Source organism: Mugil cephalus, chromosome 17, assembly GCF_022458985.1.
Source record: "Mugil cephalus isolate CIBA_MC_2020 chromosome 17, CIBA_Mcephalus_1.1, whole genome shotgun sequence".
NCBI classification, from domain to species: Eukaryota; Metazoa; Chordata; class Actinopteri; order Mugiliformes; family Mugilidae; genus Mugil; species Mugil cephalus.
In genome coordinates this window covers 19,989,838-20,005,112 of record NC_061786.1, presented here as the reverse complement: position 1 = coordinate 20,005,112, position 15,275 = coordinate 19,989,838, and the positions used below count along the sequence as shown (strand labels likewise).

At 42.4% G+C, this 15,275-nt stretch overlaps 2 protein-coding genes across 5 annotated transcripts; one reads left to right on the top strand and one right to left on the bottom strand.

Moving 5' to 3' along the window:
* Positions 1–92: 92 nt before the first annotated feature.
* LOC125023601 (enhancer of rudimentary homolog) lies at positions 93–3,449 on the bottom strand. The gene is made up of 4 exons (XM_047610968.1): positions 3,111–3,449; positions 2,141–2,228; positions 1,570–1,690; positions 93–290 (listed from the first exon to the last, which is right to left on the bottom strand). The coding sequence occupies exons 1-4, from the start codon at positions 3,111–3,113 to the stop codon at positions 188–190; spliced, it is 315 nt and encodes a 104-aa protein (XP_047466924.1). The 5' UTR covers positions 3,114–3,449; the 3' UTR covers positions 93–187.
* A 981-nt stretch (positions 3,450–4,430) lies between these two features.
* psen1 (presenilin 1) lies at positions 4,431–15,275 on the top strand. 4 transcript variants are annotated; one of them, XM_047610965.1, is made up of 11 exons: positions 4,431–4,553; positions 6,327–6,412; positions 8,115–8,476; positions 8,865–9,006; positions 9,212–9,279; positions 9,411–9,631; positions 10,867–10,965; positions 11,130–11,222; positions 11,305–11,490; positions 12,308–12,426; positions 13,417–15,275. In XM_047610965.1, the coding sequence occupies exons 2-11, from the start codon at positions 6,377–6,379 to the stop codon at positions 13,570–13,572; spliced, it is 1,482 nt and encodes a 493-aa protein (XP_047466921.1). In that variant the 5' UTR covers positions 4,431–4,553; positions 6,327–6,376; the 3' UTR covers positions 13,573–15,275. The 4 variants fall into 4 exon arrangements, with proteins under 4 accessions (XP_047466921.1, XP_047466923.1, XP_047466920.1 ...); XM_047610967.1 differs by having other exon boundaries at positions 4,489–4,617; positions 11,308–11,490; XM_047610964.1 differs by having other exon boundaries at positions 4,490–4,617.

The window sequence follows — 15,275 nt, the reverse complement described above, 5'->3', positions numbered from 1 at the left end:
AAGTTAAAATTTAATAGGAAAATAAACTAAAAAGTCTCCTCCCCTGCCTTGCGCCGTAAATTTAGAGAAAGCGTCAAGGGAGGCTGACAAATCACTCAAAAACTTTTAAACACAAGTTACAAATAATAGGAAAAAGAACTGAGTCCCGACCCCTGCCCTCTCGCCGCCCCGTCTCTTTGGGGAAGCGTCACTTCGCCGCCTGCTGGGCCTGACGGCGCAGCAGCACGTAGATCTTCTCCTTGATCCAGTCCTTGTTGTACGGCTGGTACGACTGCGTGTCGGCGCGATACCTGAGGCAGCACAGGAAGTTACACTCAGTCAGCTTTAACTGGTCCACACTCACTGTTTCTAATGAGCCGCTTTAATGTGAAACATGCAACGCTCGCAAAACCGTGACAGAACCAGAGACGTTCTCGCAGATTGCTCTTCTTGCTCGGTCGCTCTTTGAGCTCAGGAGCACTACGGCAGCTGGCAGGGACTGTGTCGGGCTCAAGGGCTCCAAGGCAGAGGGGCTGCTTGCATGTATAGACCTGAACCTGCTATTTGAAACCACCTGCTGTCACAGGTTAGTAGCAGCAGGTTCGTTATTCATCATCTCTGCGCTCAGTGTCATTTTAACTAATGATCTAAACAACTGGATTTAGCTCAGACAATATTAATAAAACATGTAGATGGTCAGATTTGAATATTTCAGCCAGATGCACCAGAATAAATGGAAGCAAATTATCTATTAGAGAAACAACACATCCCAGCAGGAAATGCTCTCATGGATTTATTTGGGTTTTAGATAATTTACTGACAGCTTTTCAGTGATGAATAGTTGATGTGTTTAACCACAAGACAAAACAGCAACAGAACATGCTGATACTGAATTTAATGATTAAATTATTTTAGGCTACAATGAAAATGCAGCATGAGGATAAATGTGCAACAACTGTGGTGAGACCTAACTCTGACTTGTAAGGTGCGTTCTTCTGATTAAAGCTGTTAAAAGCTCTAACTGCTTTAGGATTTCTCACAGTACAGGAAAACCCTCAAATTAGAGGCGTAGAGACGGAGATGAACTGTCAGTAAGACGAAAATCTTCTCAAAGTGCTTGATTTTCTATAAATGGATGAAAACTGATGTGGTATTTAGTGATGATAGACGCCATCTTAACATCTGGGCGCGTGCAAACAACGTGTTATGTTACTGTCGGTTCAGATTTTGAGAGTTTGAAACCTGTTTGGGGACAAGAATGTAGGAATTTCTACCAACAACAGGTCGGCTTAGAGTCCGATATACCAGACGCCGTCTGAATCAATGTGATATTTGCACCTTTTCTTCAAAAACTGGAGAAAATATGTTGCTTGGTCATTCAAAGAAAGTTAACTTTCAATGTTACTATGTGAAAGAGCAACTTGTTTGCTTACTGAAGAGTCTGTGAAGACTGAGTTAGAGTGAAGATTGATCGTCTACCGAGCCAGTGTGTGAAACTGTGGCCAAAAAAGATTGATGGTTGCTTTCTGACATTAAATCTTTGTCATGTCATTTCCTGCAGGCTTGTGTATAACCAGCAGTCAAACTTACACCAAACAGCTGAGGTCGGCCAGGTCGTCGATGAAGTCAAACAGCTGGCTGATGTCGTAAGTTATCGACGGACTGTTGGGGTTCATTCTCTTTAGATGCTCCTCGTACATCTTGCACACCCCTGCAGGAGACAGAAAACACAATGTGGTCCACTCCTCATCGTAAAGCATTAAAATACTGATACAAAAACTAAAGTAAAGAAAGTGAGAAAGTAACTGACTTCAAACTAAATTAGTACTTGATACTGTCGCTTAAATATCAGACAGATCTGTGACGACAGGAAGGTGATAACATGTGTTTTAACAACATAATTCCAATGATTTTTTTTAAATCATTTTTAAACCTGAAATAATAAGTAATAACAAACTGTGTTATACACATCAGCTGTGAATATTAACTGATATACCTCAGCTATTTACTATCAAAGGCTGGAGCTCATTTGGAAGTTTTATGGACACATTGAGTGGTTCAACTAGAAAGATTGCACAGAGCAGGGACTCCTTTCTGTGTTGTATTAATGGACAAGTAGACGATGTGACTGTAGGAGAACACAAAAGCCTCCTCATCTTACCCTCCATACACTCGTTGACTGACTCATAGTCAGCGTACGTCCTTCCCTCTGGCCTCTTGGTGGGCTGCACCAGCAGGATGGTGTGAGACTGAAAGAAGATAATCACATTGATACATCATGACTAAACCATTCATTGCAATGTCTGAAACACTCACCTGGTTGAACCAAATACATCTAGTCCAGCTATGATAATTTAGCGCGCAGGTAAAAAAGTGGATCACTTTTGTTTTCTTTGCTCTATATGTGCAGAACAGATAGTTTAAATGTGTTGCTTTGACTTTTCGTGCTTAGTCAGCTGAAGATGATTAATTTCATATTATACATTTGTTAATGGATATAGTAATAGTGACATTTGGTGTTGTTTTGATGTAAAGTGTTGCGCAGGTATCGGCTTTGTTTGAACATTTTGGATTTTGAGCATCAAACACTTGATTGTCCTAAATTTTATGCAATTTTTTAATAGAATAGAACAGAAACAGCATTGGGCTCAGCACAGTGGCACATAAAAACAAGTAAACATCATTCAGTACATTTCATTTAAACAACAGAATAATAATTGACATAAATCTATATGTCATGCGATAAATAATCTCTTTTTAAATGAAGAGCAAACAAAACCAGCGAATTCTCCCACCTCTGTTAGCAAGACGTGTTGCCCAACAATTACTTAATGCGACAATTAAGTACATTTAAACCACAAAAAATATATAGAAATTGCTTTTTGCCGTAAACTCGGTGTTGGTAAAGTGTAAATGTGAGCTTTTATTTGTCTGTGGGGTTTTGTCGCAGCTGCTCAACAGCCAAACGTCCCCCACATTCATGCTAACGCTAGCGGATTAGCTTCTATCTCTATCAACACACACGCTCCCCTGACATAACACGTTAAAACAGACACGTTGGTTTCGGTATTTGGAAATAATCATAAAATATATAATGCAAAGATCAAGAGATCATATAAACACGCACTAACCATGCTTTTTGAGGGTTTTTTTGTCGGTTACTGCCGTTTTCTTGGATCCTCGGTTCCTCTGAACGAGATGAACTCTGACACCGGAAGTACAACTGGCTAGCTAAACGGGGCTGTTTTATGTTTGAGCTAATTTCTAACGGTTCCGTTTCTTAAGGCTAATTTTAGTGATTTAATAGTTTAAAGGTTGGTACAGTAACACCCCAGGCTGAATACTGATCGTGCACATTTACGAAGCTCGTCCGTTTAATCAAACATTTTATAAATTCGTTCACAAATTAAAATAATAAACGCAGCAATCTATTGTGAAACAACGGATCTTGAACGCTCCCTGACTGCGCGCGGTAGTGATGTGTCATTTACGAAAGAGCCGATGCTTGGTAGTGGATAAGAAGAGCCGATTCCTATCGAGTGAGAGTCAGTTCTCCAATATTTATTTTTTCCTTTTATGTTTCATCTCTGCTCATATCAGGATGAGGACACAACTTTGTTTTGGTGTCCACGCCATGTGGCCAGTTACTTGTTAGGTTCATGACTGCACTAATACACCAGGGCAGAGGTGTCAAGCTCGTTTAAATTTGGGGGCCACATACAACCCGATTTTAGCCCAGGGACACCGGACCAGCAACATAACAGAATAATAACCTATAAGTAATGATAAGACTTTTTCAATTAGTTTTAGTGAAAAGAAGAACAGGTAAATTAGGAGAATGTTTACATCTACTGAAATATCTTTTAAAACAAGTGCAATATGGGCACATTGCTGTCCACTGTTTAGTCCTGGGTCTCAGTGTTGTGTTATGTCCACTTCTCTGACTAAAAGAGTGGACACATTAGGAATAGCAGGTGTTTAATAGGTGTTTTCTGTGAAAAAAATTGATTGCAGTCCTATAAAAGTCTTTGGCACATGAAAATTCATGCCGCAGGCCACATTAGACCCTCCGGTGGGCCACTTTTGGTTTGATGTTTGACACCTGTGCACTGGGGCTTTGCAGTCTATTAGGAGTTGTTTGTATTACACCCTCACTTGCCAGTTTATTAGGCATACTGGTAAATTATAGAACATTTTAACACTCTCACTCCAGAGTCGACTTGAAAATATGATGCTTGGTAGTGAATCAGAGGAGCCAAATTCCACCGAGTTCCCCAGGAGTCAGTCAAAACAAAGGTTAGATAGAACAGTATAAAACTGTATAAATAGATTTTTTTAAGTATATATCTTGTTTAAAATGCGGCTTATCGACCCACAAATCATTTGTATTACTGTGGTGGACTAAAAATATAAAACAATACTAAATAAAGACAATTCTTGTTTAGGAGCTGTGGCAAAAAAAAAGTCGACTCCCAGAAAAGAGCCGAACTGCACATCACGAACGTGCGAGCAGGAAGTAGTTACACCAGCGGCCGGAAGTTCTGCAAGAAGACAGGAACAACAAAGAGGAGAAGGTACCCCGGTTTTAAACCTACTCGAGAACACAAAATCGAAGATATTATCTACTATTCATTGTAGGTAAGCGCCAATCTTTAGAGGCTGCTCTTCAGAAACTGCATTAAATCGGAGCTACGTAGGTTAGCCACTGTTAGCCGCCCTGCTCGGCCGCTGCCTTGTCTTCCGTTATTACATTATTGGCTAACTAGCCATTTTAGCGATGCTCTAAAAATACATGTGAGTTAGAAAATGTAAGTAACCCCATGCTAATATATATTTAATTACCGCGTAACTTACGTAAAAAGCCACAATTAAACTTACACCGTTCAACAGTTATTGATGAATCATGATTTCCCGGCGTTTTTTCAGTGACGTGAACGTTACATTCCCGTTTAAATGAGTAACGTGTTTACAGATGTTATTGACTCTACTTCCTCTATATGACACATGCCATCGTACGTACACATAGAAATAGTTATGGTTAATATAATAATAAGCCCTCCTGTCCTAAATGGCCGTAGATTGTTCCAGTGTGAGCAACAAGAGAAGAAACAGTGTCCTTGTTGTTTGCGAAAGGAGCGTTTAAAGTTAAACCAAGGCTCGTGTAAGGCCCAAAATTAATTTGATAAGGCTGCAGTGCTTTTTAAATCTAATTTGTGTGTTACCATCCCTGTGCTAAAAAAGGTTTTTTTTTATCTGGTCAAACACAGAGAAATGGAATTTTATTCTCAGAAAATTGGAATAAAGGTCAATTAATGCATAATACATGATGTCAGAGTGGGATGAAATACAAAGAGTACTGCAGACTAAGCAGAGATGATCACTCTACACCATTATAGACAGGACTCACAGGAGCAGCCACCAACCATTTCAATCTAAACTCACTTACTAACACATTAAGTGCACTAATGAAAATGAAGGCCTCCACGAAACCCTCCTTCACGACTGTTATAACGTTTAGTTATACGTCAAAAAGGTGATAATTCAACGATCTGGTCATTTTGGAGGCTGTAGGTTGTGGCACTGTTAAACTTGCTAAACTCCCAATGTTATTCTCCTGAACTCTAAAAACCAAACGACGGTCACAATAACTTAAGTCCTCCTGTGTTACACTCAAGTGCAATGTCACGTGTGCAACACTACCTGTTGTGCAATACTACTTTGACACTTTAACTGCAATGTCACTTTCAAATTTATATTGTTTTTTTTTTATAACCAACGCTCTTTGTCCTCCTAATTGCCCTTCGCGGATAAATAAAGTTTTTTTCTGATTCTGATTTCTGTTATTTAGCCTGGTCCACTCACTAAAATAATGAAATAACACGTGTCTGTGCAACGTGCTGTGATTTAATAGAAACCACAGCCTCCAAACTGAAAACACAGTCGAATCAACAAGTCTGAGTACCACAACCTTCATCAATATACGATTTATTTCAGGACTGTTACAGTAGAATGCATTTATTTCCACTTTCATACCTAATGAATTGTCCAGTGAGTGGTTGGAGTTAGTAAAAGTAAGAATCAATACAGGCTTAAAACAAGTGTTAGCATGAGTTGCAGCCATTATACTTGTTTTTGTGTAGCTTGCGTGAGTGTAGTTTCTTATCACAACAACACAGTTTACAATGGAATAACTCCGGTATATGTGATGTTCTCTGTTCTCTGTTTACAGCCTCCGTTATTCATGTTTACAACCTCAATTTGTTTAATTGTGGTCGCTGGTGAGATTTTTTTTAAACCCATTTTCTAGCGACACAAACTGAATTTTATTTCCTGCTCTTTCTCCTCAGGCTGAAAGAGTTCGGTTTGCATGTGAGGACAAGCGCCAGCCGAGCCAACCATGGCGCAAAATGCAGAAGATGTCGAGAACAGCATGGTCAGTATGGACATCTCTTTATCTTCCGTCTGTGCTCGTGCGTTGGGTAATGATTGCCTAATATGTTTGGCTGCGAAAATCATGGCGCTTAAGTGTGTGAGTGACGATAAGAGATTCCTCTGGTCCTCTGTCATCTTTTGACTCGGCGCAGTGTGGAGGAGTGAGTCTAATTTGGCCTCCGTTGCGGTGATTTAAACACAGCAGGATGATTACGCTCCGATAAGGAATGATGTCGTTTTTTACGGCCCCGATAAGCTGCAGATTTTTTTTATATCAGCTGCGGTAGGAGGAACGTGAAGGCTGGATTTGGGCTGGCCGTGTGTTGCCTTTACTGGAAGGGTGTTTCCGCCACAGCTGAGCGAAAGAGTCGAAGTCCCCTTTTGTCCTCTTAACAACACTAAGCCTTGTCCAGTGTTTTGTTTGGCCCATAACACTAGAACATGAGCGCTGCAGCAATGCTACAGTAATGGTAGTACATTAAACAGACATTCTGTTATACGGCTCCATGAGTCGTTGGTTGATTTAACTCTAATTTTGTAAAGTAGTCTGTATCTCTTGTGTCCTTGGGACCGACGTTGGCCTCATTCCCGGGGCTGAATAACAATGCAGCGCGAGGTCATTTCGAACAGCTGTGGCAGATTTCACTATTCAGGTCAATCTGTGGAGATGCCTCCCGTCTGTAACTGCGTCGTACCTGCCCGGTGCGATTGCTTCACGTCCCGGCTGCTGCTGCAGGCCCCGACGTGCCCGACAGGATCTAGTCCGCAAACTGTTCTCGATTCGCCTTCGATTGGGACGGATCCTCAGGGCGAGAGGGAACAGGCAACGGCTCTGGCTGTTATCTGTGGAGGAAGTGAGCTCGTGAAACAGTTAAGATCTGAAACGTAAACATGGCTCGACTGATGGCGGTCTGCTGGAGTTTTATCTCAGTGATTGATGTTTTTTTTTTTTTGTCAAACGGGAGAAATAAAATATGTGTTGATGCAGAACTTTTGCAGAAAGATGGGAGGAGAAGATATTTAATACCAAACTGTAAAAAAACCAAAAAAAAAACAAAGTGCCGTGGACATTAAATCCGCTTGAGGACATAGAGAAGGGTTTGATTAAACGGACAAAGAGGATCTTTGTTTAGATGTAAAGGATGCGCTGACGGGAAACATGAGCAGAACAGACTGAAACAGAAACCCAGAACTGAACCAGGGTTGTTAACACTCACATTGTACTAATAATGAAATTAAAAGAAGCTCATGTAACCACTTCAGCGAGAGCAGACTGGACGGGTAAGAAGGAGTTTTGAATCGGATTGAGGTGATAATCTGTTCAGTCTGTAAAACATTTGCTTTGATATTATCATTTCTCTCTGGTTCTGTCTGAGCATTTTGGCTCCACGTGGTGTAAACATCAAGTTACAAACAGCGTTTTAAAAGATGAATGAAGCTTGAATGGATGTGGGTCCAACTTGGTCACCTTCTACTGAATGTCCTCAATAAAGTTGAGGAAAAATTCGTCTTCTTTTGTTATATTTTTCCTGTAGAGTTGATGCCAGTGTGGATTGTTCTTGCTATGATCAGTCTGCAGTTTCTTTTGCACTGCTCTTTTTTTTTAATCTCCTCTGCAGTTTTTATGCAAACACAGAAATACATTTTTATTCAATCTTTATAAACACACAGAAAATAATAGGATTATTCTCCACTACTGACAGAACCAACCGGAGGACAGTACAGCCCCAGAACCTGCCCCACAACAACAGGAGGCGGTGGTAATCAGAGCGCGGTCCCGGGGCGGCTCAGGAGGTGATGGCGGAGGAGGAGGTGGAGGAGGCGGCGGTGGCGGCGGCGGGAACGGCGGAGTCAACCGTAGTGGCCCGGAGCAGAACGGACAGCCCCCCGCGCCTCGCCCGGCGGTCGTGGTGACGTCCGAGGAGGACGACGACGAGGAGCTGACCTTGAAATACGGGGCCAAGCACGTCATCATGCTGTTTGTCCCCGTGACGCTCTGCATGGTGGTTGTCGTGGCGACCATAAAGTCCGTCACTTACTACACCCAGAACGACGGCCAGAGACTGTGAGTGTTAAAGACGAAAGATGTCAGGCTGCAGGGCTCCTTTCAGGGGCCGTGTTGGAAATAAAATGCAGTACAGTCTTTTCGCCACCAGGTGGAGTTAACGTGATATACTGTCCATCATGTCCATTATAGTTAGAACCTGAAGACAGTCCTGTAATTGCATAAGATCATTATGTCAGAGTCTGACTCAGAGCACTTAAACATACACGTTTATATCTTAAGCTGTTACGCTGAGCATTTTAACACCTGAAATAGCAGCTAGATTAGAGGATAAGTTCCCAAAAGTATACGTTACATATAATTCTTATTTTAATTAATAAATTAATAATATTTTTGCTCTTTAGTGGCGTACTTGTTTGTGTTAATGCTTCGTAACGCGTCCCTTCAGGATCTACACGCCGTTCCCCGAAGACACGGACACGGTAGGACAGAGAGCAGTCCACTCCATCCTGAACGCCACCATCATGATCACCGTGATCATCGTCATGACCTTGGTGCTGGTGCTGCTCTACAAGTACCGCTGCTACAAGGTACTGAAACATAACGCTGTGCTCACGCTAGTGGTGAAGAACCAACAGGCTACAAGTCATTTTCAGTGGAAGTTGGAGATGTAAAGATAGAAGAAAGTTTAAATACGCCACAAAGACGTTTAAATGCACCTGTTGAAAATACATTTAAAGTCATTAAAACAGTTAAACAGTTGTATATTAACAACTCTGACCTTTGCCATCACAGGTCATCCAAGGCTGGCTCTTCCTGTCCTCCCTCCTCCTGCTCTTCTTCTTCTCCTACATCTACCTCCAGTAAGCCACACACACCTCAACATTAGTTTCCTCATAGATATCAAGCCCTCTAATTAATTAATTATTCATGATGGTACACGGAGTCTTGGTCATGGAGTTTTTTTTTTGTTTTGTTTTTTTTCCTCCGTCAGAGAGGTTTTGAAGACCTACAACGTGGCCATGGACTACTTCACCCTGGCGATAATAGTGTGGAACTTCGGCGTGGTGGGCATGATGTGTATTCACTGGAAGGGACCTCTGCGGCTCCAGCAGGCCTACCTCATCATGATCAGCGCCCTCATGGCCCTGGTTTTCATCAAGTACCTGCCAGAGTGGACTGCCTGGCTCATATTAGCCGTCATTTCGGTCTACGGTAAAAATCCCCTCGTCTACGCTTTGACCTCTGCGTGCTGTTAAGAAAGAAGACCGAAGGCTTTATCAAACCTCTGTAGATGTTCCTGTGCAGACATCTGGTTTCTTTTAGCGGCTGCTGCTGCCGTTGATAGCGGACGGAGGCTGAGGAAAAAGGGGAACGTCCAAAATATTGTGTTACATTTCTTACACAAAACCACTGACAGGAGAAGTAAATAACATGAACTGTCTTGTGGCGATTCAGTTCATGATGCAGCCTGACACAGACACGCAAAAACCCTTTAGAAACTTTTAGGAATTTTTAGGTATTTAGGCTTAGTAGGGCCTAAAAAGTATTAAAAAAAAAAATAAGCATCATCTTTGAACTAGAAGTAGTTTTTGAAAGAATTGATGTGGACACAAGGATTATTTTACTGTATATTACAGTTTAAGTCACCAGTGTCTGCCAAGATATATATTTTAATGCATGAAATCCCCAGTGTGCTCAAACAAATACTTTGCATGTCATATCAAACTACAAAAGTTAATAAGCATAAATGAAGAAGTGCATTGACTCTACCAGTACATGGCAGACAAAAGTGTCAGCAGGTCTGAAATGAAGCAGAATAAGCTGCAACAAACCTAAAATGTAATGTCCTCGTATGAGGACGCCGGGTCTCAGGAGTTTAAGGCGATCACTCAAGTTAGGTCTCCAGTTAGTTTGTCAGTTTTACTTTCTAAGAAAAAGATTTTTAACCTCCTGAGCTTTTATTTGGTCTGCGTTTTTAATTTCTCCACAGTATTTGGACATATAGAAACTAAGCATCATCTCTGAACAGGAAGTGGTAGTTCTGGGAAAAAGAAAAGTGTCCTCATATGTGGACGCTGGGATTAAAAAAGGCAGCATGAGACAGAATTGCAAACAATGACGTCCCCAAATGAGTACTTGCTAATTAGCAAAAATTGTTAATTTGTTAAATATGTACAGCATGTCATAAATAAACAAGTTTTAACCTTTGCTACCACTAGATGGCAGACTAAAGTGTCCACTCACGAGGACAGAATAAGCTGCAATAAAACCTTAAACTTAACGTCCCCGTTTGAGGAAGCAGGGTCTCGGGGAGTTATCTGGAAATGTTTACAGTCTCGAACGATTCTGAGAATTTCACTCTGCTCATTTTACTAAACAGGGAAGTGGAGCTTCTAAAGAGTCTTTAGTTTGGAGGCTGACATCACTTGTTGTCTTTCCTCCCTCAGATCTGCTGGCGGTGCTCTGTCCCAAAGGGCCTCTGAGGATCCTGGTGGAGACGGCTCAGGAGAGGAACGAGCCCATCTTTCCCGCTCTCATCTACTCCTGTAAGATGAACCTCAGGCGCTTATTTATAAGTGATTGACTGATTGACAGTTTAATTATTGTTGGGGCTACAATTTAAGTACAATCTGAGAAAATCCAACTATTGATGATTTCGAGGAGGAAGCGCACATGCATCTTGAAACCTTCTCCCACACTTCCTCCATAGCTACAATGGTGTGGCTGGTCAACATGGCAGACACCGACAGGCCCAAGAGGAACTCGACGGAAGGAGCTTCGCCTCAGCAGGAAGCTCAAGAAGGTAAATGAGCAGTTTAATACTGGCGGATTCGTTTTTTTTAAGTTTTAAACTCGACGGCTGACGGTTGTGTGGCCCCTCACAGCAGCAGCAGCGGTGGCGTCTCCGGACCCCTCCAGCCCGTCACAGGACGACGGAGGCTTCACCCCCTCCTGGGTCAACCAGCAGGAGCACCGGCTCGGGCCCCTCCAGTCCACGGAGGACACCAGGCGGGAGATCCAGCAGATGCCGTCGGCCCGTCCTCCCGTTGAAGACGAGGACGACGAGGAGAGTGAGTTTGCACCGGGGTCCTCCAACAAGGACGTTTAATTACACTTTTAAAAAAGGAGGCTAAAGTTCAGTTTTGGAGACATTAAGTAGGGCCCCCCACCTATTTTTTGTGTTCTATATTAACTTTTCCTTCGTGCTCTTTGTAAATATACATTATTATCATCATTTTGCATTTAATATTTGTGGGGGAAAGTTAAAAAAATGTATAAAACATGTCTTATCAACCATAGATTTTGCAACCCCCCCTGTTGCAGACCCATGGCTACACAGTTTATAACTTACTATGCTACATCATGCTCAGTGTGGGACACAGAGCGTCTATAAGCGTAGGGAGTTTCGTTTTTTGTGGCCTGAAATGGGACATGTTGTCGTATGACATAAAGTACAACACGTTACGACCCTTTTTTAGATTCACCTCCCGGCCCTAATACGAAGCCGAACTCTGTAATTCCAACTCGTGAATTCCCAGATTGTCATCCCGCCTCCTCTCACTGTGTAATCATCACCGCTCTCTTCCCTCTGCTCCCAACACGAAACACGCCAGGAATGTTTTTATGTGTTCCCCCCTCTTTCTGTGAAAATTAGGGCGTGTGTGTGTGTGCACCCGTTTTTAGTCGGAGCGGATCGGGACGCGATTATTCACAATTGCTAGGTTTTCGCGTCTCTGCTCTTTCTCGGGGGTAAATACGGGGTCGGAGCTCTTGTTTGTACGGTAATTACAGCCCGCGGGGAGTTTTCGGCGGGGAGCGCAGGGTGAAATTTGTGTTTGTGAATTGTCTCCACCCTGAATGCGGTGTCCTCGTGTGTGTGTGTGTCAGGGGGCGTCAAGCTCGGCCTCGGAGACTTCATCTTCTACAGCATGCTGGTGGGGAAGGCCTCGGCCGCAGCCAGCGGCGACTGGAACACTACGCTCGCCTGCTTCGTCGCCATCCTCATCGTGAGTGACCGGCCGCTTATTTTTGCAGCCGCCGCAACCTCATCCTCTGTCTCTGGGCACAACATGTAATTATTTTAATGCGCCGATCGGCCACATCATTATGACCGGAGAAGTGAATGACGTCGACCGTCTTGTGGCGATTCAGCGTTCTGCTGGGAAACTTTTGGACCCGGCGTTTCATTCACGTGGACGTTACTTAGACGCCACATAGCAATGACATGGTTCATATTCACACTCAAAAACACATGAATACATGGCCTCCAAATTCTCTAGATCCCAATATCCTCAAAGGCACAAGGGAGACCTACACAATCTTAGAGAGGTGGTCATAATGTTATGCCTGATAAGAAGCTGAGCTCATTTGTACACACTGGGTGTTTTATAGTGATGTTTGATACCACCGATTTCCTTTCTGATCCAATACTGAGTGAAATTGAAGGCTGGTATCGACATCGATATCGATAATTTGTGTAAATACACTGTAATGTGTCTGGTTCATCTAAAAACAAGTATTTCAAATCATAGCTTCATAAATAATATTTATTCATTTTAAACTGAAGTATATTGAGGTAGTGGCCTCATTTACTATATAACTGAGATAATACAACAACAGAATGGAGACACAATCATACAAAATATGTGAAAATGCTGCTTCAAATGCTACAAAAAGACATAAGTTAAATAATAAAACCATTCAAAATTATGCTTTAACTATTAAGAACTGCTGTAAAGTGAAAGCTTGCATCTTAATTCTAACACCTCCTCATCATAAATGCCTCATATTTTGTCTTGTGATTTAACCTGAGGTGTTTCACAAGGTTTGTTGTGTTGCCACAACTCAATAGTTTAGTTACTTTCCACTGCGTTCCTACTTTACCTTGAATGACTGAAAGTATCGGTATTTTGATTTGAGAATCGTTTTTAGAGCATAAGGACCCGGTATCGATATTTCAGTCCCCGTGTTTTATTTTCCTCTGGTCTCCTCCACAGGGCCTGTGTCTGACCCTGCTCCTCCTCGCCATCTTCAAGAAGGCTCTGCCCGCTCTGCCCATCTCCATTTTCTTCGGCCTGGTCTTCTACTTTGCCACAGACAACCTGGTGCGCCCCTTCATGGACGAGCTCGCGCTGCACCAGTTCTACATTTAACAGGAGGCCGCCCTGATGACCCTCGTCCCGCAAAGCTCTCCAGCCAACAACGCGAGAGCCGTCCCTTCACAGCCGGGGGGTGGGAAGGGGGAAACCAAAGGGATCAACGTGGCCTCACGTCCCCTCCGAAGAACTCACGATGCTGGGACATAAGTTGTTGTTTTATTTTTCGCTCTGACTTTACTTTCTGGCGCCAAGGGAGGCTCTTTCCCCACTCGACGGCTTTTCTGAAACATTTTTTATTTCCGTGTCAAAACCAGGAAATGACATTTCACAACCGCCGTTTTTTTGAGGCGCAGTCCAAACCTAGTGGGAATATTTTACCTTTATTTATGCAGGGAAGCTTCACGAGAGCTCCCATTACTTTCTTTTTGTTTTGTTTTTTTCCTTCTTCTTCTTCTTCTTCTTCTTCTTTTCCCAGCAGCGCCACATTCATATCTGGGGACATTCTTCACAGCAGGTGCCTTCCTCAGGGACACCTTTGGCGGTAGCTGTCGAACGAGCAGAGGCGGTTTCATTGAATCTCCTTTCTAAAAGACTACGCCCTCAACCTTCAACCCTCCCTGTCACGAGCCCATTTTGCATTACGAGCCACCTCCACAAACACCCACCCCCCCAAAAAAAAAAAAATAGCCTTCAACCAAGTCATGGACTTGCATTTGATGATGATGATGATGATGATGATAGTAGATAGAAATCGTGATTATGTATGAGATGTAAGTCACCAGAGCGTGCTTTGTCCTCACTGCTGTTAAGAATAAAAAACGTTTCTCTTTAGACACTCGAAGCTCGGAACACGGATCGGTTCAGTGTTTCCCGCCCTCGCCGTTTTTTTTTTCCCACGTTTAATATCGCGGCTTCTTTGAAGAGGGCGACGGACCCGGTCGGCCACCGAGCAGCTCAGTCGGAGGTTCAGTGCCTTGCATCACGGGGCATTTCAGTAGTTGTTGTTCTTGTTCTTGTCAGTGTGCGGGACAGAAATGTGCTTTTAATTCTCTTCCCTGACTGAAATTTAGTTTTTGGGTTTTTTTTTTTGTTTTTCCTCTTTTAACCGTGTCCATGGATTGTAAAGCTGTGATCACCTGGTCACACACTCTGAACCTTTAGGCTATAGCTGCCCTCATGACGCTCGCCTGGTGCTGTTTGGAACTATGCTACATCAACACACTGAAATGATTTCAGATGTACACAGATACCAGTGTGTATGTTTTTTTCCAAGATATGCACAAGAGACACTTTGTAATTTTTTTTTTTTATTATTATTATCATTATTATCAGTGGTATTATTTTCCAAACTAGGCGTGGACTTCTAAAAATCTCAAATCTGGGACTGAGACTTTTGTGCGACTCAAAACGACAAATGAGGGACTAGATGTGAATTTGTGGAGCATATCTGAAAAAAAATAATAATAATCGAGCATCATTTTAATCATGATAGAAACAAAAAAGCTAAAAGTTTATGAGATGCACTGACGGCTCTTAAGTTGTTGCCCTCGAGTTTCAACCTTTGCAAGAAAAAAAAAGAATCCAAGATAGAACAATTTTGTGGTATTTGTTCATTTTTTCTTTTCCTGATTAGTTTTTACGGGAATATTTTGGGTGACTGATTTTATTTTTTTTCTGTCCTTCACATGCGTGTTATGCAAGGTTATTCTGATTCAGATTTTGTTCCTTTTTTTTTTAATAAACAACGAAACTGAAAA